The 21,958-nt window shown below is 42.2% G+C and overlaps 1 protein-coding gene across 4 annotated transcripts in view; it reads left to right on the plus strand.

The window, feature by feature from the left end:
* Positions 1-21,958, plus strand: part of TBC1D4 (TBC1 domain family member 4) — a 205,028-nt gene that overhangs the window by 117,642 nt on the left and 65,428 nt on the right. For all 4 annotated transcript variants that reach the window (XM_080659061.1, XM_080659062.1, XM_080659063.1 and 1 more), the window contains exons 2-5: positions 7,042-7,626; positions 9,303-9,392; positions 12,861-12,965; positions 20,650-20,782. In XM_080659061.1, coding sequence (XP_080515187.1) covers positions 7,042-7,626; positions 9,303-9,392; positions 12,861-12,965; positions 20,650-20,782 — 913 coding nt within the window. The remainder of the gene's footprint in view (positions 1-7,041; positions 7,627-9,302; positions 9,393-12,860; positions 12,966-20,649; positions 20,783-21,958) is intronic.

Consider the following 21,958-nt stretch of genomic DNA (forward strand, 5'->3'; position numbering starts at 1 on the left):
AAAGTTTCAATGATAGAAGATACATAAACCCAAACAGAAATGGCGGCAGCCACTGAGCTGGAAAGAGCAGGAGGCTAGGGTTGCCTGCGGTGATGGAGGAAGCCAAGCTTTTGGCACACCCTGGCCGGCCCAGGCCTCCGTTTAAGGCTACAAAGTTTCAATTATAGAAGATAATTAATCCCAACAGAAATGACTGCTGCCACGCAGCAAGCAGAAGGCTTGGCTCCACTCCAGGCTACTAAGTTTCAATTGTAGAAGATAAATAAACCCCAGATCCCAGGGCCTCCGCTTGGGTCACCAGGGGGCGTGGCCAGCCTGCAAACCACTTCCAATTTTGGCCTTCTTCAGGAACCCTAATAGTAAGGATCTTGTCTTTTACCCTTAATGAGATGGGGAGCTTGGAGGATTTGCTAGTAATATGACAGGTTTAAAAAGGATCCTTTTGACGTTTAAGAATAGATTGAAGGGGGCAAGGTACACCAGTTAAAACGTTTATTGCAATACACTGGGTGAGAGACGATGAGTAGTATTCCATTGTGTGAATGTACCACTTTTACCTTATCCAATAACTTTTTTTCTTCAGTATTATTGACATACTAGAGGCCTGATGCACGAAATTTGTGCAAAAGTAGGTCTTCCTACCTGCGGCTGCTGATACCAGCTTTCCTTCTCTCGCAGCCCAGGCTTCATTTGGAAGGTCGTCCATGGGAAAGGTCCGGAAGGACGTCCGGTCTAATTAGCATATTATGCCTTTATTATTATAGATCATTATAGATGATGTTGTATTAGTTTAAGATATACAATATAATGATTTGATACATGGATGCATTGTGACATGATTACCACAATAACTCTAGTTAACATCCGTCACCTTACATCAGCAATTTCAGCTGGTGTGCTGCAAGAATATTTAAAACATGCAATACCTGACTAGTCAGAGGCACTGACCTCTTTTATCTTAGACTGTCAAATAAAAAAATGACAACAGCCAACACAATAGTAGCTGTTCCGTGTGAAGGCCCTGTCTTGCACCATAAATATATAGGTCATATAACAGAATTGTATCTTATTGGTCACATAATAAGGTTGCATCTGATTGGCTAATTCTTGGTATCAGAAATTGACCAATAATTTTTTAAAAAGTCACTTTAGAGCAAAAATGGTAGGTAATTACTATTCTTATATTTTTGTAAGTAACTCAAAATTATACCTATTTCTTGTCAGATCAGCAAAATATGTAATACATTCTTTGGTGTGCCACAGAATTTTAGTAATTAGTTTATAAACTGAGTGGCCAGATTATTATGATCTCTGAATGCATAATAATCTGGCCACTAAGAGTGTGTGTGTGTGTGTGTGTGTGTGTGTGTATATAGGCCCGGTGCATGAATTTGTGCATGGGTGGGGTCCGGCCAGCCTGGCCAGGGGGCAGGGACATGGGCAGTTGGCCGGCCTGCCTGCTGGTGGAACTCCTGGTCGAGGGGACAATTTGCATATTAGCCTTTTATTATATAGGATATACAGTGAGTGGCCAGATTATTATGCATTCAGAGATCATAAAAATCTGGCCACTCAGTGTATGTGCCATGAGATGAAAAAGGTTGAAAATTGCTGCTTTACATAGTTACAATATTTTTCTTATGAAAACTTCTAAGATCTCCTCTCTTAGCAACTTTCAAATATACAGGCAGTCTTCGGGTTATGTCAGACTCGACGTACGTCGTTTTGTGGTTACCTCGCCATCTCCCATTTACAGTATTTAATAAAAAAAAAAAGTTCCGTCATTTCGACGTATGTACATATGTGCTTTATGTTTTTTATTATTTATTTCCCACAAGTAAAGGTCAGGAATTGTTATCTTTTAAATTTTTTTTACTGTTTCACTTCATTACCGCTGTGTATGTGCTCCATGTGAGCGACGTAGGTGCTTATGTAGATGGGTTCCGACTTAGGGCGAAAATCACGTTACGTCACGCCAAGGAACAGATCTTCAACGTAACCCAAGGACCTGCTGTATAATAGAGTATTATTACCTACTGGAGGCCTGGTGCATGGATTCATGCACTGGTGGGGTCCTTCGGCATGGCCTGCAGGGATCCGGGGAGGAGCTGCTTCCGCTCATCTGGGCTCTGCTCATCCTGGTCAGCTGAGCAGCGCTCCTGCTGTGGAAGCGCACGGACCACCAGGGGGCAGCTCTTGCATTGAGTATCTGCCCCCTGGTGGTCAGTGTGCATCATAGCTACCAGTTGACCTGTCTCTTAGGCTTTAATATATATAGATAGTTACCACGCTGTATATTACATCCCCAGAGCTTATTTATCTTTTGGAAGTTTGTACCTTTGACCACCATTCCCCCCACCATTGGCTTCTTGCAATCACCAATTTCTTTTGTTTTTATGATCGTTTTTTGTTTTTGTTTTTGGATTCCACATATAAGTGATATCATAAAGTATTTGTCTTTGTCCAATTTACTTTACTTAGCAAAATGCTTTTTTTAAAATTTATTTTATTTTATTTTTTAAATAAATCTTTATTCAGATTATTACAATTGTTTCTCCTTTTCTCCCCCATAGCTCCCCTCCACCCGGTTCCCACCCCACCTTCTGCCCTTACCTCCCCCCCACTGTCCTCATCCATAGGTGTATGATTTTTGTCCAGTCTCTTCCTGAACCCCCCATACCCCTTTCCCCCTGAGAATTATCAGTCCACTCCCTTTCTATGCCCCTGATTCTATTATATTCACCAGATTATTCTGTTCCTCAGGTTTTTAATTCACTTGATTTTTAGGTTCACTTGTTGATAGATATGTATTTGTTGTTCATAATTTTTATCTTTACTTTTTTCTTCTTCCTCTTCTTTAAGAATACCTTTCAGCATTTCATATAATACTGGTTTGGTGGTGATGAACTCCTTCAGCTTTTTCTTATCTGAGAAGCTCTTTATCTGCCCTTCAATTCTGAAAGATAGCTTTGCTGGGTAGAGTAATCTTGGTTGTAGGTTCTTGCTATTCATCACATTGAAAATTTCTTGCCACTCCCGTCTGGCCTGCATAGTTTCTGTTGAGAAATCAGCTGACAGTCGTATAGGTGCTCCCTTGTAGGTAATTAACTGTTTTTCTCCTTCTGCTTTTAATATTCTCTCTTTGTCTTTTGCTCTTGGCATTTTAATTATGATGTGTCTTGTGTGGTCCTCTTTGGGTTCCTTTTGTTTGGGGTTCTGTGCGCTTCCTGGACTTGTAAGTCTATTTCTTTCACCAGGTGGGGGAAGTTTTCTGTCATTATTTCTTCCAATAGGTTTTCAGTATCTTGCTCTCTCTTTTCTTCTGGCACCCCCATAATTCTGATGTTGGTATGCTTGAAGTTGTCCCAGAGTCTTCTTACACTATCTTCAACTTTTTGGATTTTTTGTTTTTCTTTTTGCTTTTTCGGTTGAGTGTTTTTTGCTTCTTTGTATTTCAATTCTTTGACTTGATTCTTGTGTTCCTCTAGTCTGTTGTTGGGTCTCTGTATAATATTTTTTATTTCAGTCAGTGTATGTTTAATTTCTAGTTGGTCCTTTTTCATATCTTCGAGGGTCTCGTTATATTTATCGGCCTTTTCTAGGATATTCTTGAAAAGCCTTATAACCGTGGTTTTGAATTCTATATCCAGTCATTTGTTTTCCTCCATTTCTTTCGTTTGTGATCTGTTTCTTTGATGCCGCATTTTCACTGCTTCCCTGAGTTGGTAGGGTAGATTTGTGTGCTAGGTTTCCTATATGGCCCAGTGGGTCGGCCTCCCCAGTTAACCTGAGGTGGACACTCTTGGTGCACCCCTTTGTGGACTGTGTGTACAGCCTTGTTGTAATTAAGTCTTGATTGTTGTTGGTATCACTGGGAGGAATTGACCTCCAGGCCAGTTGGCTGTAAGGATCAACTGTGTCTACACTGGGAGATTTTCGGTGCTGGAGACAGCCTTATAGGATTAGACTTGCCAAATTGCAATAGCCTCTGTGCTCTGTGCTCAGCTTGGATGGGGTGGAGTCTCAGGGCAGAGCAGACAGTCTTGGCTTCCCGTCAGCCTTGCCCTCGCGCCTCCAGACCTCTGCCTTCCCCGGCTCCCGAGTCTCTGCCCGAGAGTCCAGACTCCCCCAACAAGAGCATGGGTCCCCAGGGGCTCGCCTGGAACTGGGGTTCAGTGCAGTCAGAACTGGGGCTCAGTGCAGTCAGGAGCTTCTGACTCCCTTCCACTAGGGAAAGCCTGTGGCAACCTCTGCAGCCTTTGTGCGCACTGGCACCCGCGCGCCTTCAGACCTCTGCCTTCCCCGGCTCCCGAGTCTCTGCCCAAGAGTCCAGATTCCCCCCGTAAGAGCGTGGGTCCCAGGGGCTCACCTGGAACTGGGGTTCAGTGCAGTCAGAACTGGGGTTCAGTGCGGTCGGGGGCTTCCTTCCCCCTTCCGCCAGAGAAAGTCAGCCAGGCTCTCAGCCGCCCTTCCTCTCTGCGCGCACAAAGACCCTTTGCCATACCTCCAATTCTCTGTGAGCTTTTCTCTTTCCTTCTAGTTGTAGAATTCTCACTCAGCCAGCTTTCCTGTGGTTCTGGATGGTGTCCATTCTGTCTTTTAGTTGTAGTTTTGAAATTGTTGTGCGAGGCAGCAGTTTAGGTGCTTACCTATGCCGCCATCTTGGTTTCTCTCAGCAAAATGCTCTTAAGGTCCATCCATGTTGTCCCAGATGGCAGGATTTCCTCCTTTTTTATAGTTAAATAATATTCCATCGTGTATGTTTGTGTGTGTGTGTGTGTGTGTGTCTGTGTGTGTGTGTGTGTGTGTGTATTTCACATTTTCTTTATCCATTTATCAGTTAATGGACACTTAGGTTGTTTCTATGTCTTGGCTTTGTGAATAATGTTGCAGTGAATATTGGGATGCAGATATCTTTTCAAGATAGTGATTTTGTTGCCTTTGTATATATGCCCAGAAGTAGAATTACTGGGTCATAAGGTAGCTCTATTTTTAATAGTTTGAGGAACATCCATACTGTTTTCCACAGAGACTGCACCAATTGAAATTCCCACCAACAGTGTGTAAGGGTCCCTTTTTTGCATGTCTGCATCAGCACTTGTCATCACTTGTCTTTTTGATGATATCATTCCAACAGGTGTGAGGTGATGTCTCATTGTGGTTTTTTGGTTTTTTTTCTAATCCTCACCTGAGGATATTTTTTCCATTGCTTTTTCATAGAGAGTAGGAGGGAAGGAGGGCAGGGGGTGGAGGAGTGAGAGAGACAGAGAGAGAGAGAGAGAGAGAGAGAGAGAGAGAGAGAGAGAGAGAGAGAGAGAGAGAAGAGAGAGAGAAGAGAGAGAGAAGAGAAACATCAGTGTGACAGAGACAAATCGACTGGTTGCCTCTTGCACGAGCCCTGACTGAGGGTGGGGAGCGGACTCGAAACCCAGGTATGTGCCCTTGACTGGGATTGAATATAAGACCTTTGGTGTGCAGGTCAATGCTCTAACCACTTAGCAACACTGGTCAGGGCTCTCATTGTGGTTTTGATTTGCATTTCCCTGATAATTAGGGAGTTGTCACTTGTTGATGAACATCTGTGAGGTATTTTTTTTTCTCCCAGTTTTGGGGTGTTTTGACTAAGGCTTCTGTGAATATTCATGTACTAGTACAAACTTTTATGTGAACATAAATTTTCAGGGCTTTTGGCTAAATCTCAGCAATGGAATGATTGGGTCCTGAGTTAAGTCTGTGTTTAACTCCTAAGAAAATGCTGAACAGTTTTCTAAAGTGGTTGTGCCTTTGTACATTTCCAAATACAATGTATGAAAGTTCCAATTGCTCTACCTCCCAGTGGGGCTCTTGGTCTTTTGCATGTAAGCCATTCTAATAGGTGTGTAATGTTGCCTTACTATGACTTTAATTTGCATTGTTCCTGATGGCTAATGCTGATGGTGTCTGGATTTTAATTTGTTGATCTGGAAAGTTGAAACTTTGGTTCCTGTCTGCTGAGGCTCATAATAACTTTTATTTGTTTATTTATTCATGTATTTTCAGTCATTACACTTTAAAAATTGTATCTTTCACCCTTAATTTTGATGCCTCACAATCCTCCTATCTAATAAAAGAGTAATATGCAAATTGACCATCACTCCAACACACAAGATGGCTGCCCCCATGTGGTCAAAGATCCTGCTCCCATGTGGACACAAGATGGCCACCACAAGATTGCCAGCAGGGGAGGGCAGTTGGGAGGGACCAGGCCTGCAAGGGAGGGCAGTTGGGAGCAATCAAGCCTGCAGGGGAGGGCAGTTGGGGGGGACCCAGGCCTACAGGGGAGGGCAGTTAGGGGTGACCAGGCCTGCAGGGAAGGGCAGTTAGGGGTGATCAGGCCTGCAGGGGAGGGCAGTTAGGGGTGACCAGGCCTGCAGGGGAGGGCAGTTAGGGGCAAACAGGCTGGCAGGAGAGCAGTTAGGCATCAATCAGGCTGGCAGGGGAGTGGTTAGGGGGTAATCAGGCTGGCAGGCAGAAGCAGTTAGGGGCAATCAGGAAGGCAGGCAGGTAAGCAGTTGGGAGCCAGTAGTCCTGGATTGTGAGAGGGATGTCTGACTGCCCATTTAGGTCCGATCTTGGTGGGCCTAAAAGGGCAGTCGGACATCCCTTGAGGGGTCCCAGATTGGAGAGGGTGCAAGCTGGGCTGAGGGACACACACCCCTGTGCTCGAATTTCATGCAGCGGGCCTCTAGTAACTTATAAAAGTACTCAAAATGTAGACTCTGATTTATTAAAGGTTGATAGTGGCCTATATCATTCATGGTTTGTTGTTTGGAAAATGAATACATTTAAAACGGGAATGTATAATATGATATCATTAAGCGTCAATCTTACTTTTAAGTCATATATGTCTGATAGTGTAATTTAAATTTTTTTTACATAGGGTCTGATTGTTACTTTCTATATTTTATCATTTGGTAGCATTCTGTGTGATAAAAACAGGTCTAGGAAACACACATGATCTCTAAGAGGTGGCTGAAATGAGTATTGTAAATTATCTTTTAGGTTCCGGATGTCATCAGCAGCATCAGGCAGTTGTCTAAAGCTGCCATGAAAGAGGATGCCAAGCCCAGCAAAGACAACGAGGACGCCTTCTACAACTCCCAGAAGTTCGAAGTCCTGTACTGCGGGAAGGTGACCGTGACCCACAAGAAGGCCCCGTCCAGCCTCATCGATGACTGCATCGAGAAGTTCAGCCTGCACGAGCAGCAGCGCCTCCGGGGCCAGGGCGAGCGCGGCGCCGACGCCGCCAACCCCCGGGCTGTCTTCGAGGTGGAGGGGCCCAGCTCCCCCGCAGACATTCTGTTGGAGGAAGGCGATGGCATCGCCGACACCTACCCTGCCTTACCAGCCGTGGCCAGCCAGCCTGCGCTGGCCAGCTCTCGAGTTTGCTTCCCCGAGCGGATTTTGGAGGATTCTGTCTTTGATGACCCGCAGGAGTTCCGCTCTCGGTGCAGCAGCGTCACCGGCGTCCTGCAAAGGAAAGTCCCAGAGAACAGCCACAAACCACAGCCACGAAGGCGACACGCCAGCGCGCCCAGCCACGTGCAGCCCTCGGACTCGGAGAAGAACAGAACCATGCTGTTCCAGGTGCTGCCCTGCAGGGGGCTCTGCGGCTCCGCAGCCCTTGCCAGACAGAATCACCGGGGCGGCGCCTCCCACTGCCTCCTTCTGCAATAATCCAACTTTTATTTCTTCCCCACCCCCTTGGGAAGCAGATAAGGCAGTTGTATAAAGAGAAAGGAAAGGAGAGAAGGGCTGAGAGACAGGCGTGGAATGTGGATTGTAAGAAATGAGGGAGCAGGGAGAAATGGAGAGAAAAGCAATTAAAGGAAGGAGATTTCGGGAAAGCTAGTGGAAGGCATAAGAACAGAAGATGACTCTTAATATCACCAGAAATTTGCCTTAGGGGGATTCGTAAATAAAAGTTGCTGTTTTTTAAATTACTGTAGAAAGCCAGTTTTTGTTGTTGTTGTTTATGGGGGTCCACAGTGACCCTCAGTCACGAGTTTTACTTCATTTGGGACCCTGAAGGGGCAGTTTTATTTTTACTTTTTTAAAAAATCCTCACCCAAGGATATATTTATTGATTTTAGAGAGAGGAAGGGAGAGAAGACATCACTCCCGGATCAGTAGCCATGTGCCCTGACTGGGAATCAAACCCACAGCCTTTTGGTGTATGGGTCAGTGCTCCAACCAGCTGAGCCACACAGCCAGGGCCAGAAAGTCAGTTTTATAGATTATTTAAAGATGTGAATCTGGAGAGTGAGATTAGGCATGGAGGAGAGGAAAAGGAAAAGTCCAGAGGCTTATAGGTGTGTTTTCAGATGAGATTATACACAAAAGAGAATGTTAAAGAAACACCAGAGGCCTCATTATTTACTGGATCAGGGATTAAAATAATTTGGTGCACGCTCTATTTATTATAGGTGTAAGATACCGTTTTAATTATAAAAAGTTTTTGAAGTTTTATAGGATATAAAAGAGCTTAATGTGTTACAAAGCCTTGTAGAGTTTCTTTAATCCTGAATTTGTAAGGTTAGTTTTCTTAAAAAAAAAAAAAAGTGTTCCTGTCCTTTATATCCTGTTATAAAGAACCCAGGAAAAGGAAATTCCACAGCATAATTTGGTAAACAGTCCCTGTGTGTAATATTTCCTTCATCAGAAGTTCATGAGTTCTTTAGTTTTGCTCTTTTTAAAAAGTTAATATCACTCTAAGCATATAATTAAAGTGTCGATCAGCTTGCCTTTGGTGACGTGTTAACTGTTTCCCCTCTTCTTTGGGCTGTCGGATTTATTCTTTTTCTTAGATAGCCACAGTCCATGATGTTAATTTTTCTGAAGAGTTGTTTATTTAAAAAATTTAATTATCTGTCTAATGGCATATAGTATATCTTTTTGTTGACTATTTGGGAGGAAGTTATGATTATAAATTATAATGAAATAATTGGTATTTTTAGAAATCACAAAGTAAGGAAAGGTTATATTTTTTTTTGAAGAGACAATCACTTTTAATCTGAAAACAAAAGGTATCTTGTAAATTAAGACCAACTTAATTGTTACGATGTTTAGACAAAAGAAAGAAATATTATGAGGCTGCTGATATTTGGAGTTGAAATATTGGTTGGATTGGATGATGAAGCACATGTGCATATGTATATCTGGATATAGCATTTGAATCTATATTATTAGTTAAATATTTAATTATAAAGTAGGATGTTAGATCCTGGAGTGTTGAAATTAATTGGAATGTTTTTACTTTTAAGGTTGGGCGGTTTGAGATTAACCTGATCAGTCCAGACACTAAATCAGTTGTGCTTGAAAAGAATTTTAAAGATATCTCTTCTTGTTCTCAGGTATGTATTGAAGTAGATCATAGCTTTGAGGAAATCAGCCACATCCTATTTCTAAATTAGCCACAAATAATGGGGCTTAAACATCTTCAAATTGGGCTATTTAAAAAAAAATTAAAAATTTTAAGTGGATTTGTCTTAAGTTGAGAGTGTTCATGTGTTTGTGTCTATGTCAGTAACAAAAGCCTGCTCGGGTTCCTCAGTGTCAGAATAGTTTGTCCTCATTTTCATCAACCCTTTCTCTTCGTAGCGTCACTTCATTAAATTCTCCCCACTGTTGGAATTTTTGTGGTGATGAGTTCTTTTGAAAAACACCTTCACAGAGAGTGTTCCTCCAAATCTTGGTCAATGGGACTTGTGGGTATCACTGAGTCATGCTTGCTCTTTACACCATAGGAGGCAGTAAAAGGAGAACCAGTACTTTGAATTCTGTTAATGGAAAGCCTAAATTTCGAAAAGAAAATTTTGGTGTATTTTTGTTCCTTTGTTTATTTTAAATTCATAAACTGTGTCTTTGAAACTTGTTTAAGTAATTGATACAGTTAAATGTGTACAAGTCATATTAGACACAAACTAGTGTCCTAAATACCATACTGATAATTTAGAATATCTATCCAAAAATTAGAACTACCTAAATATATTGTAAATATAGAAAAAAATTGTGAAGATGTTGGGGTAGAGGGAGTATCTAAATCTAAATATGGGCAGGTTAAAAATGCAAGGAGCCTTGCCCTAACCAGTTTGGCTCAGTGGATAGAGCGTCGGCCTGTGGACTCAAGGGTCCCAGGTTCGATTCCGGTCAAGGGCATGTACTTTGGTTGCGGGCACATCCCCAGTAGGAGGTGTGTAGGAGGCAGCTGATCAATGTTTCTCTCTCATCGATGTTTCTAACTCTCTATCCTTCTCCCTTCCTCTCTGTAAAAAAATCAATAAAATATATTTTAAAAAAATGCAAGGAGCCTCTGGAATAGAGAAGGATTAACTTCTTTCCTAGCAAGGTGACTTAGATATACCTAGAGGGACCTGATTTTGCCAAGATCTCTTCCTATGTTTTAATGTTGAAAAATCAAGACTTTTTAAAATTGAGTTTTAGAGAGAGAGGAAAAGAGATGGGGAGAGAGAGAGAAACATTGATGTGAGAGCGAAACATGGATTTGCTGCCTTCTGCATGCCTCCTACTGGGGATCTAGCCCACAATCTGGGCAAGTGCCCTGACCTGGAATTGAACCAGCAACCTTTCAGTGCATGGGGTGAAGCCCAACCAACTGAGCCACACTGGTCAGAGCAAGACTGTCTTTAAAAAAATTGTTTTTGGAGTTAGCATTACCATAGGTATGATATTCAGACATTTTTCCCTTCAAAAATGACAAGCTTTTGTATATCTTGTTAATTATCCACGTCAGCCTCAGCTAATGCTGTTTCATTTTGTTCTATTATATGAAGACATAAAATTATGTTGTAAAGGTAAACATTTTCTACTCTAATAAGAGATAGAAGCAGCATATCTCTATAGGAAGAATATATTCCAAATTTCTAAATTCCCATTTAAAGGACAAAAAATTGAGTAGAAAGATGATTCACTTTGATGGAAAAAGTATTTTATTGAGCATTCTCATAATTATCTGTTTACTGGGAGATCCTAAGCTCTGTGAGGGCAGGTGATTTATTCTGTGGTGTCTTATTCTACAGAGCATCAGAAGATGTGTTAAGACAATCTGAACATTTAGGTATTCAGTAAATGTTGAGTGGATATTTCTACATGTAGGGCCTTGTGCCAAGTACTGGGGAGAGAGTGGTATAAACTAGTGTAGTTACTGCCTCACTCCCCCCAGAGTACAAAGAATCATCCTAAAAAGTGCCGCTTACCCCACAGTCCCCACGCCTTTCTGTAAGAAAACTGGCAATGCTCATTGAACACCCAAAGGAAAAAAAATAGTTAAAAAAACCAAACCTAGCCAAGTCCAATATGTAAAACTGGCAGTTCCAATGTGGTTTTTGCCTGCCCCCCACCCCCACCACCGCTTTTTAAAGCAATCTTTTCTATTCTGACATTCTAAACAAAAATATGACAGAAATTTGTGGAAAAGCCTTTGAATGGAATAATTGTCAGGTTAACCCTTGCTCCTCACTGAATGGCTCTGCTCTTATTACTTCTTTCCCCAGAATTGAACTGATGTCATGTGGCCACTTTCAGGAATAGGCCTGCTTTTTAACACATGCACACCTACTAATGTTTCATTCTTCGTAATCTGTAGGACTGTGTCCCTGGCAAGCAGGGGGAACAAGAGAGTGGTTTTCTGTACTGGAAACAGTGCCACTGCCTGAAGACTCACTGAGCTAATGAGGTCCTATGAATTTTCCCCATTTAGTACTAAGCTAGTAAACGATATTCTTTAATCACCAATGAGTTTTACCAGATGGAGCTGACTTTCACTTCATGAATTGTAGCCTCACTCCTCACTACAGACTTTTTCCTTTTTATCAGAGTTGATTTCCTTTCACCGTATCTATTAGGTAGCTTGAGCTTATTATTACAAGAATAGTGGTTACGATTTAGCAAACGTGCCAGGAACTATGATAGATATTTCTTAGTTCCAAATCACAAAAATGTTTTGCTATTAGTGTCATTTCCACTCTTTTATAACAAAAAATGGAGCCTCAGAGGTAATTACTAGCAACCCAGCGCAATGCCTCATACCCAATAGGTGGTTGAACTAAGATTGAAACTCAAATCTGTCTGAATCCATACCCCGCACCCTGCACACTATTTTTTTTTTTCCTCATTGGGATTTAGGTTGACTGCAGGACAACTTTAAATTTTTGCCTACCTGGCTTTTCAAAATCCCATGCTTGCTATTAAAATAACAAAGTACTATCTACTAATTAGTATGTTTGTATTCAGGCTGACTGAGATTCACAAATGACTCAGAATGTTTTAGTAAGTGTAGCTGAGTTTATTTAGCTTAGCCTACATTCAGGGAGCACAGTGATTTGTGCATTTGGATAACTGACATCTGCAATAATTCCTTTAATGTATCGTTTTTCAGCAGGTATGGCTCCTTAAGGTCTATAAGTAGACAAATGTTCTAGTATTTTTAATGCACACTTTAGGGAATTGTATGCCATTTATTAGAGCATTGTTAGATGTGGCTTTTCTGATTCTTAGCCTCTTGGAAACAGGGTTTATGATGAATCACCAGACTGCCCATTCACTGAGTAGCAGTTCATCATATTTTTCTCCTGTGGCACTGAGTAAACAATATTTGTCTGGAATAAAAAAATAGAGTTTTTGGTCTCACCCTTTATTTTATGTATCAAAAGGCCACCATATAAATTTGGTGTGACATTATGTTCCCTGTCACAGTGCTGTAAGGAGCCTGGTGGAAGTGTGAAAGCATAGAACTAATGTTGATTTTCATGGCGTTGAGTAAAAGGACATATTCCCCTAAACACCACTTCTTTCCCTGCCAGGGTATAAAGCATGTGGACCACTTTGGCTTTATCTGTCGGGAGTCCCCAGAGCCTGGGCTGAGCCAGTACATCTGTTACGTGTTCCAGTGTGCCAGCGAATCTCTGGTAAGTGGTATGATTGTTTCTGCCCAGAATTCCGGCTAATGGGAGGTACGTCTCTTATGACCCAAGCCTCACAGAACAGCCACCAGTGGAAAAAAAACAGGACACCTAGAAATAGGTTTCTGCTCTTTAAAGGAGCACAAGAATAGGGAAAACACAAATTGCCATGGTAATTTTTAAGCTGAGATACTTTCTTGAGTTTAGCAAATCCAGTCATCTTACCAGGAGTATTTTTAAAAAGCAGGAAAAGACTAATAATAGAAGAGCTGTCACTTTTTTCATTGCTCATGTAAGAATATAAGGAAGGCCACTCGCCTCGTATTCCCTTAATTCCTATAACATCTCAGAATACATAATGCTTTTGAGAATGACTTTGTTTTATTTCATTAGCCCTGTCCTCATTTTGAAAATACTTCATTCTTTATGGTCTTCAACCTTCCTTTCCTTTCTTTGGAGTTTGAAAGTCAATTCATGTCTTCAACCCCTTCCACCTTTTATGGGGGCTATTGGAGTTAGGAAGAAATATGTAAGGCACACTTGGAAATGCATTTGAGTGAATAAAAATATATTGTTATTTTCCCCTAAGTTTTCTTACTTTTTCTTCCACTTGTGTTATCTTTCCTAACCATTTTAACACAAATCTTTAGATATGTCACTATCATTTGAAGAAAGATACTGCCTTAGACATATAATGATTCTTCCACATTCTCCCACGCACACTTTAGACAGCGTTCTCTTCATTTCCTTGGTGCATGGCTCTTGCCTTCCATAGTCTCAGCCTGGAGACTGCGTTTGGGAATAATGAAGAAATGGAAGCGCACGGATACCAAGGCACTTTCTGACTCATGCCTTCTGGGTCTCAACCTTTTCCTCTAGGGATTATAGTATTCTTGACACTGACCATTTCTTTTTTTTTTTTTTAAATATATTTTATTGATTTTTTACAGAGAGGAAGGGAGAGGGATAGAGAGCTAGAAACATCGATGAGAGAGAAACATCGATCAGCTGCCTCCTGCACACCTCCCACTGGGGATGTGCCCGCAACCAAGGTACATGCCCTTGACCGGAATCGAACCTGGGACCCTTGAGTCCGCAGGCCGACGCTCTATCCACTGAGCCAAACCGGTTTTGGCACCACTGACCATTTCTTATTCAAGAGAGGTCCATATGAGTTTTGTTCTCAGTCTAAGTAATTCACCACACCTATGGCAAATTGAAATGTTCCTATCCAGGTGGCACTCTGTAATAGTTCAGTTCAGGACTTGAGAGAGAAATTTGAGGGTTGGTGTGATGTAGATGACAGTTGAAGGCATGGAAGTGAATGAGCACGCTGGGGGAAGTAGGAGAGAGAAAGCCAAAGAGAACCAATGGCTCAACTGGCAAGTGCCCACCAATCTGTCACCCGTGCCCACTGCTCCACTGCCCCTGCTCAGTTCACTCCTTACTACTTCCCTTCTGTGTCCCTCTTTTCCATCTAAGACCAATTCTTCCACCAGGTTTTGGATCCTTTACTCTCCTCCCTTTCCCAAACCTGTCATATGGGCCATACTCTATTTTGGCAGCTCCATTTATCCAACTTCTCAATTTAGAAACCACAATGCATTTTCTTCACCTTCTGTACCCACTGTTCACTAAATTCTATTAACTCAAGATAGAAATATCCCTTATATCCATCTTGCCTCCCTTTCTTCTCTGTCTGCTTCTTGACTCTGGGTATTTATCTTCTTACACTACTAGAAGCTCGGTGCACGAAATTTGTGCATGGGTAGGGTCCCTAGGCATGGCCGGCGATCAGGGCCAATCTGTGGGGAAAACAGCAAGGCGATTGGGAGGCCCCCGCTGGCACCAACCTTGGCTGGCCTGACACCGCCTGCTTGCCGGTCCCGCCCCCCCCCCCACCACTGCCACCACTGGTCTCCTCTCTTTGTGGGGTGACTGGCGGGGAGATTGGGAGGCCCCGCTGGCACCCGCCTTGGCTGGCCTGGGGCCTGCAGTCTAGGGGCAGCTCCTGCATTGAGCGTCTGCCCCCTGATGGTCAGTTCACGTCATAGCGACTGGTCGTTCTACTGATCATTCTGCTGTTCGGTTGATTTGCATATTAGGCTTTTGTTATATAGAATTGCATTTGTGTTTTAACTAGTCTCCCTGCCACTGGTTTAACCTGTCGTCTAGCCGCAGTTACCTTGCTCACATTTCCTCATCAAAAACCAGTTTATGCCTCTTTGGTCTGGGACAAAATCTAGATTGTCTAGCATGGCAAAGGGCTCTTCATTCTCCTTCAGTCCCCACCCTTTCATGACAACATCCTCACACATGCTGTTCTGTCCCCGAGCTGTTCTCCAGGCCAGACCTCGGAGACTGGAGTGACAATCGGTGTGATGTTGCTTTTGTTTGGTTTGCCGTTGAATCAGCAAATACTGTGTGCGTGTGACACATGAGATCTAGGATTTAAGTCAGTGGCTGGGGCTCACAGAAGTGCAGTTCAAGTTCAGAGGTCACTGTTGGTTCTCACATAGAGGGAGGAGTCTTCCGGGTCAGACAGCCAGAGCCAGGGCTCACTGCTTTTATGCTGCGGGTGGGAAGGAGACCACGTGGGCCTCAAGGGTCTGCCCTGCTGCTAAATGAGGAGATGGTGCCGGCCTCCGTTATCTGTGTTTACATTCTCTTTCCTGCTGCTTCATTGGGTGCGAAGCAGGCCTGGCCTTGCTCTCCTGTGGCCTGAGCCCACTTCCTCTTCTTTTCTACCATGCACATTTTAGGACCCAGCTTAAATATCACATCCTAGCGAAGCCGCCGTTTTCAGGAATTGACTTCAGTTGCTCTGTTGTCACGGGGCTTACCTTGTGTATAGGTCACTAGCAGTTCTTACAAATCCCCACACTATTTATTGTTCACAACTTCCTACCCCACTAGACTGTGAATGCCACGGGGTTGGGGTTGGCACCATTCGTATTCTTGTTGTATCCCCTCAGTGTTTCTAGGATATTGGGGGCTTGGGAATAGTATTTTAGTGATCAAGAGTGTATTAGTCTTAACTTCAAGCAATCATTTTCTGGGTGCTGGGTCATCGTTGATGATCGGATAATCTACATTAAAAGGAAGACTGTGGAAACCTTCTTACTTCCAACCTCTTTTACAAGTTTTGCTTTGTTTGTCGTTTTAGTATATTTGTTTTACCCTCGTGCATATAGAATGAGTTTTGGAAACAGGGATTCAGAGTAGGAAGTCTGGGGACATGCTGTGTCTTTCCACCCTAATAAACTCCGTGACTACGGCAACAGACGAAACTGGCTGAGAATGCCTTCCTGGTACATAGAAGCTGGACTAGAATCCCAGTTTGGGCACCATTATTCTGAAGGACAGGCCCATGCTAGAATCTTTGAAACTTTGTTTATTCTAATTTTATCAGAAGGCATCTTAACAGAACAGTGAGTCATCAGAACTGCAAGCCAGGAGAAAAATATGTAAATTTCCTGCCTCACAGAGGATGGCCCAAGCAGCTGACATATGGAACAAAACAACACCGTCAATTAAATAGTATAGGTCTGAGCACAGTGTTATGATTGATGTGGCTTGGCTGTTGTGTAAAACAAAATATTGCGAAACCACAACATGCTGACTTCTCTGAGTACAAAGAATACACAACTGGCATTTTTTTTTTTTTTTTTTTTTTGCTTCTTTGTAGCAATTGCTGTGAATTGATAAATAGTATGGTGTTCTGATGGGTGCTGGAGGGTGATACTGGAAGTTTAGATGTTCACTACTCCTTCCTTCTTTTGTAAAATAGCTGTAGGTAGGTAAGTTAATTTTGTTTAACCAACCCCTGAGGTTTGTAGAAAATGTCATTTCTGTTTTCAGCAAAATTGGTTTAAAAGGTGTGAAAAAATGAGTTACTGTTACTTATAGACAAGGGAAAAATAAAACACCACAGACAACAATATCCAGGGAAAGTAGAACAATAACAAAAAAAAAAAAAGACCCAGGCTACCAAGACTTATGTTTAAGTTTTTACAGAGAATTAGACTCCATAATCTTTTGAAGTCCTTACACATTCTGTGATTTTTTTTTTAAACATATTTTATTGATATTTTACAGAGAGGAAGGGAGAGGGATAGAGAGCTAGAAACATCGATGAGAGAAACATTGATCAGCTGCCTCCTGCACACCCCCCACTGGGGATGTGCCCGCAACCCAGGTACATGCCCTTGACCGGAATCGAACCCGGGACCCCCCAGTCCGCAGGCCGACGCTCTATCCACTGAGCCAAACCGGTTTCAGCCCATTCTGTGATTTTTAAGAATTATTCTAAAATGCTATAAAATACCTCAGTTTGGCATATAAATGTTTGTGAACACTGTCTTCATTATGAATTTCACCTAGATATCATAAATTGGCTTTCTTTGTCTCATCTTATACTTTTTACTGGAAATTGGCTTTTGCCTAATGATAACACTAAGAATACTTTCTTTTTGTTTGCAAATGATTGATTTATTTTTACCCATTCTTTTACTTTTAACCTTTTAACACAACCTATGAGTTTTTGTTGTATCTAAACAGAAACAAGTTATTCACATTACATTAATTTGAAGTTTCAGTTTCTCTGTTCCTATGGTAGAACTGATATGCCATATGGGGAAAAAAAAAACGGTGGATTGAAAAAAAAGAAAACATTTAAAATTTTAGAAGTCAAATAAAGTTTTTATAATATTTGTGGCAGGAAGAAATTGGCAAGTACATTTCAGACGTAATTAAAATAGCCTTTTGATTCATCTAGAAATAGATAAAACATGAAAGTTTAGTATTCCCATTGGAGGCCTTTTACAAGGCAGTATTACTAAATATCAAATAATAACCCTATATGAAAGCTAATCTTTTTTTAAAAAAATATATTTTATTGATATTTTACAGAGAGGAAGGGAGAGGGATAGAGAGCTAGAAACATCGATGAGAGAGAAACATCGATCAGCTGCCTCCTGCACACCTCCCACTGAGGATGTGCCCGCAACCAAGGTACATGCCCTTGACCGGAATCGAACCCGGGACCTTCGGTCCGCAGGCCGACGCTCTATCCACTGAGCCAAACTGGTTTCGGCTGAAAGCTAATCTTAAGATAAATGAGAAACAACAACAAAAAATAGAAATAAATGAACAGTTGCCAAAGTAACTGAAATTGCATTTGAATATATAACAAGGCAAATGAAATAAAAATGTGAAGGCATTAAAAATGTAGTGATTTCATTTTCAAGAACTAGAAATCTTTAGTTTTAATCAGTATAAAAGAACACATTTTGTGAATACTTCATTTTAATTCATAGAGTGATATAAAATTATTCATAAGCCTTTTCAAAGGTTGGTAATATAGTAAAACATAACTGAATAGTGACTGGCTGCTTTAGTATCTCCTTTTAGTAAGAATAAAGTTTCTTTTTATTCTAAGTTCCACGTACACTCAAATGCAGAAGTAGATTGAATTCTTTAAATATTAGATTATTCTTCAACTAGGCCATAGGGGAAGGGGAAAAAGAGTCTTTAAAAAAAAACCTAAACACATATAATTGAAAGCTGGATAAAATTAGACCATTACAAGCATGGTGAATGGTTTTGAGTATCAAAGGTAGTTCTGATGAGCCCTTAGTACTCCATAGCCCGGCCGTGGGCAAACTACGGCCCGCGGGCCGGATCCGGCTGTTCTATCCAGTTCTCTTGCTCTCCCCTCTGCTCCTTTACTTTGAATTTATATTAGTTCACACAAACACTCCATCCATGCTTTTGTTCCGGCCCTCCAGTCCAGTTTAAGAACCCATTGTGGCCCTCGAGTCAAAAAGTTTGCCCACCCCTGCCATAGCCCCTCATGCAGAGCCCAGACTTAGAACACAGTTGGGAAAACTACACCTAACATCAATGGTTGCCTCCCAGAGAAGGCGGCATGGCCTGAGGTTGGCTTGACAATGCTTGAGGACGAGCTATTAGTTGACCTGAAGGAAGCAACCAGGAAACTAGAATGCTAGACTCACACTTACTGACTGAATCATTGGAAGAGCAAGGAAGAAAGTAGCTGGCAGTTTTTAAGCTGCTGGCCCAGTGGTGAGACCAGCTGTGAGACAACACGATGTCAGAACTTCTTAGTGTCACCAATCAGAAGCAAGACAATAATAAATTAGAAGCCACAGAGATAAGATGAGCAAACTTTATAGTCTTCCCCAACATTATTTAAATGGAATTCATTTCCCCTAGAACCGAGGTCAGCAAACTGCGGCTCAAGAGCCACATGCGGCTCTTTGGCCCCTTGAGTGTGGCTCTTCCACAAAATACCACAGCCTGGGCGAGTCTATTTTGAAGAAGTGGCGTTAGAAGAAGTTTAAGTTTAAAAAATTTGGCTCTCAAAAGAAATTTCAATCGTTGTACTGTTGATATTTGGCTCTGTTGACTAATGAGTTTGCCGACCACTGGTCTAGAACTTTGCTTGAATATATTTTGTTTCTACACTAAAAATGATCCAGAAGTGTTATCGGTGGAAGTGGGGGATCCCCTTCCCCATTGGGGGCTGGGGGTCAGGTCCTTATGATATCTCGAGAAAAAAGAATTTCCTGAGACTCTCACGGGAGGATGAGATGTAGTAGAAAGTTTTATTTTTGTGGAATTACATCCCTGCATTTGCAAAGCCCCATTTCCCTTAATCCAGTCCTGGAAGATGTGCGGCTGGGGATTCAGTAGAGGAGGAAGCAAAGGCAGCGTCCAAAGTTTCCTTTGCCTGGCGAAGCTGGGTCCAGTTAGCATCAGGCTAGTTGCAGTCCATTAGTCCATTGTGTGGGGTCCACATGGCTATGAGCCAGGTGGGCAGATGCAGGGAAGCCAGGAGAGCGTGTCCCCTGCAACAGAAGGGCCACCCAGAGCCAAGACAGCAGGAGCGCTGAGAGTGGCCTTCTTTGTTTAGGGGATTAAATACCTCAGATCCTCCCACACTTGCAGGGGCCACGGCTACTCTGGCCCATGACCTGTTCCCGGGTGTGACTGACAGAGGTGTACCTTCCATATTTCACCCAGACTTTACTGGGCGTGTATCTATTACCCCCCCACCGCGTCCAGTCCCCACCCCCCCCCACCCCCCCGGCTCCCCCATCTGTGGGGAACAAACAGGTAGCCCCCTGGGGAGTGTTTAACTGCAGCTTTCTGGCAACGCTGCACAAATGGCATGCCTATATTTGGTCTTTCCTTTTGCTCCTTTCCAGTTATTCATAACTAGGTTCATTACAATGGTCTCAGAAGGACACTGTAAACGGGATACCCGTTAACAAAGTGAATAGTAAGCCTATTTTTTTGCTCACTATGTAGTGCAAGTGAAACTTCCAAAGAGACCTTTGTCTGAGGAACGACTTAAACAGAGACCCGATTGACTATCAGACTGTCTGTGCTAGCATAACACTTAGTGGGATTCAAAAATAGCATTCCAGTAACAGACTAATATTATGTTACACACATTAAAATGTTCTAATTTTATCCAGCTTTCAATTATATGTGTAATTGAAGGCCTGACTTCAAGAGAGTATTTTCTAAGAGTTTTGTAGTCATCAAAATTCTATTATTTATTATTTAGTCAGCATCAATAAAGTCTCACATGGCTGCTGGGGTTGTGATGTGTTACCGTGAACGCAGACTTTTATAGACCTGCGCTTTGTTTCTCCCGTAGGTGGATGAGGTAATGCTGACTCTGAAACAGGCTTTCAGCACGGCGGCCGCCCTGCAGAGTGCCAAGACCCAGATCAAGCTGTGCGAGGCCTGTCCCATGCACTCTTTGCATAAGCTCTGTGAAAGGATTGAAGGTACCGTATAGCTTGGCCTTTGCAAAGGAGAAGTTTGCTTTGGCATTTGGGAAGTGAGAAAGTGGTTACTGTCATCAAAAGCTTCTTTGTTTTGAGGTAAAACAAGGACCCAAAGAATCATTTCTCACATCCAGTCAAATTTGTGTTGTCAGTCTCTCTTAGGTGCTTGGCTTCCTCCTCTTTCTTTCTCTCATTTTTTATTTTTAACTTTTTTTCTTTTTTTCTGAGGACAGACTCAAGGAAGGAACTTGTATTTCCCACAGTTTTTAAGATGTGCTACGTGCACCGTGGGAACTGACCAAATATTTGTTGAATGAATGAAGAGAGGCAAAACCATCTCAGAATATTGTCTGTTTAAATCTTTCCTTTTTCAAACCCTTTTACTTGATGAGGTGGGCCTTCCCCTACAAGTTTAAGACTGGAATGAAATTGTGTGGTTTTGAGGGACATTTAAACACGACAGTTGTGGTATCGTAAAGCAGGTTTAGAAAAATGTTCTGAGCAGGGGAAGGGGCGTGAGGGAGAGGTGACTCTGTGGTTCACCTTCCTTTCTTCTTATGTCTTACTAACAAAACAGTTTTGAAAAATACTGCCTGGGAGAAGAAACACAATTTAATGAACACTTGTTGCGCACCTCCTGTGCACCAGGCACTGTGCGAGGCACTGGGGATTCAGAAGTAATTGAGATGAGGACTGTGCCTCTAGAAAGCTTGCAGGTTAGAGTGCAAGACAGGCGTGTGAGCCAATAAATACAATTCAGCATGATCGGTGTTACAATAGATGGGGAGAGTGCAAACTCCAGAACACAGCGGAGAATGGTCTCGTCATTGTAAGTGCAGATTGTGGTTTCCCTTCAGGAGGCAGCAGAATCATAAACCCATGGCAGAATCGATGATGGACAGTGGTGTTTATTGAATATCCATTCAACTGTGTGACCAAGGACTATTTAAATGTAATATTCAGATTTTAAAACGTGCAATAGTAATTTTATAGAATACACGTTATTTTCAAACATATATTTAACTTTTCCAGACGTGGACTTCTTTTGGTGGATGGTAAAGGGAATATTATAAATCTGCGGAGGAAAGGCTGAATTACTCAAGATATGGTGGGTGTTGGATCAATTTGCTATCCAAAGAGAGAAAGATTCCTTCTCCTTATCTTACTGAATTTCAC

The sequence above is a fragment of the Plecotus auritus genome (assembly GCF_963455305.1).
Source record: "Plecotus auritus genome assembly, chromosome: 3".
Lineage (NCBI taxonomy): Eukaryota > Metazoa > Chordata > Mammalia > Chiroptera > Vespertilionidae > Plecotus > Plecotus auritus.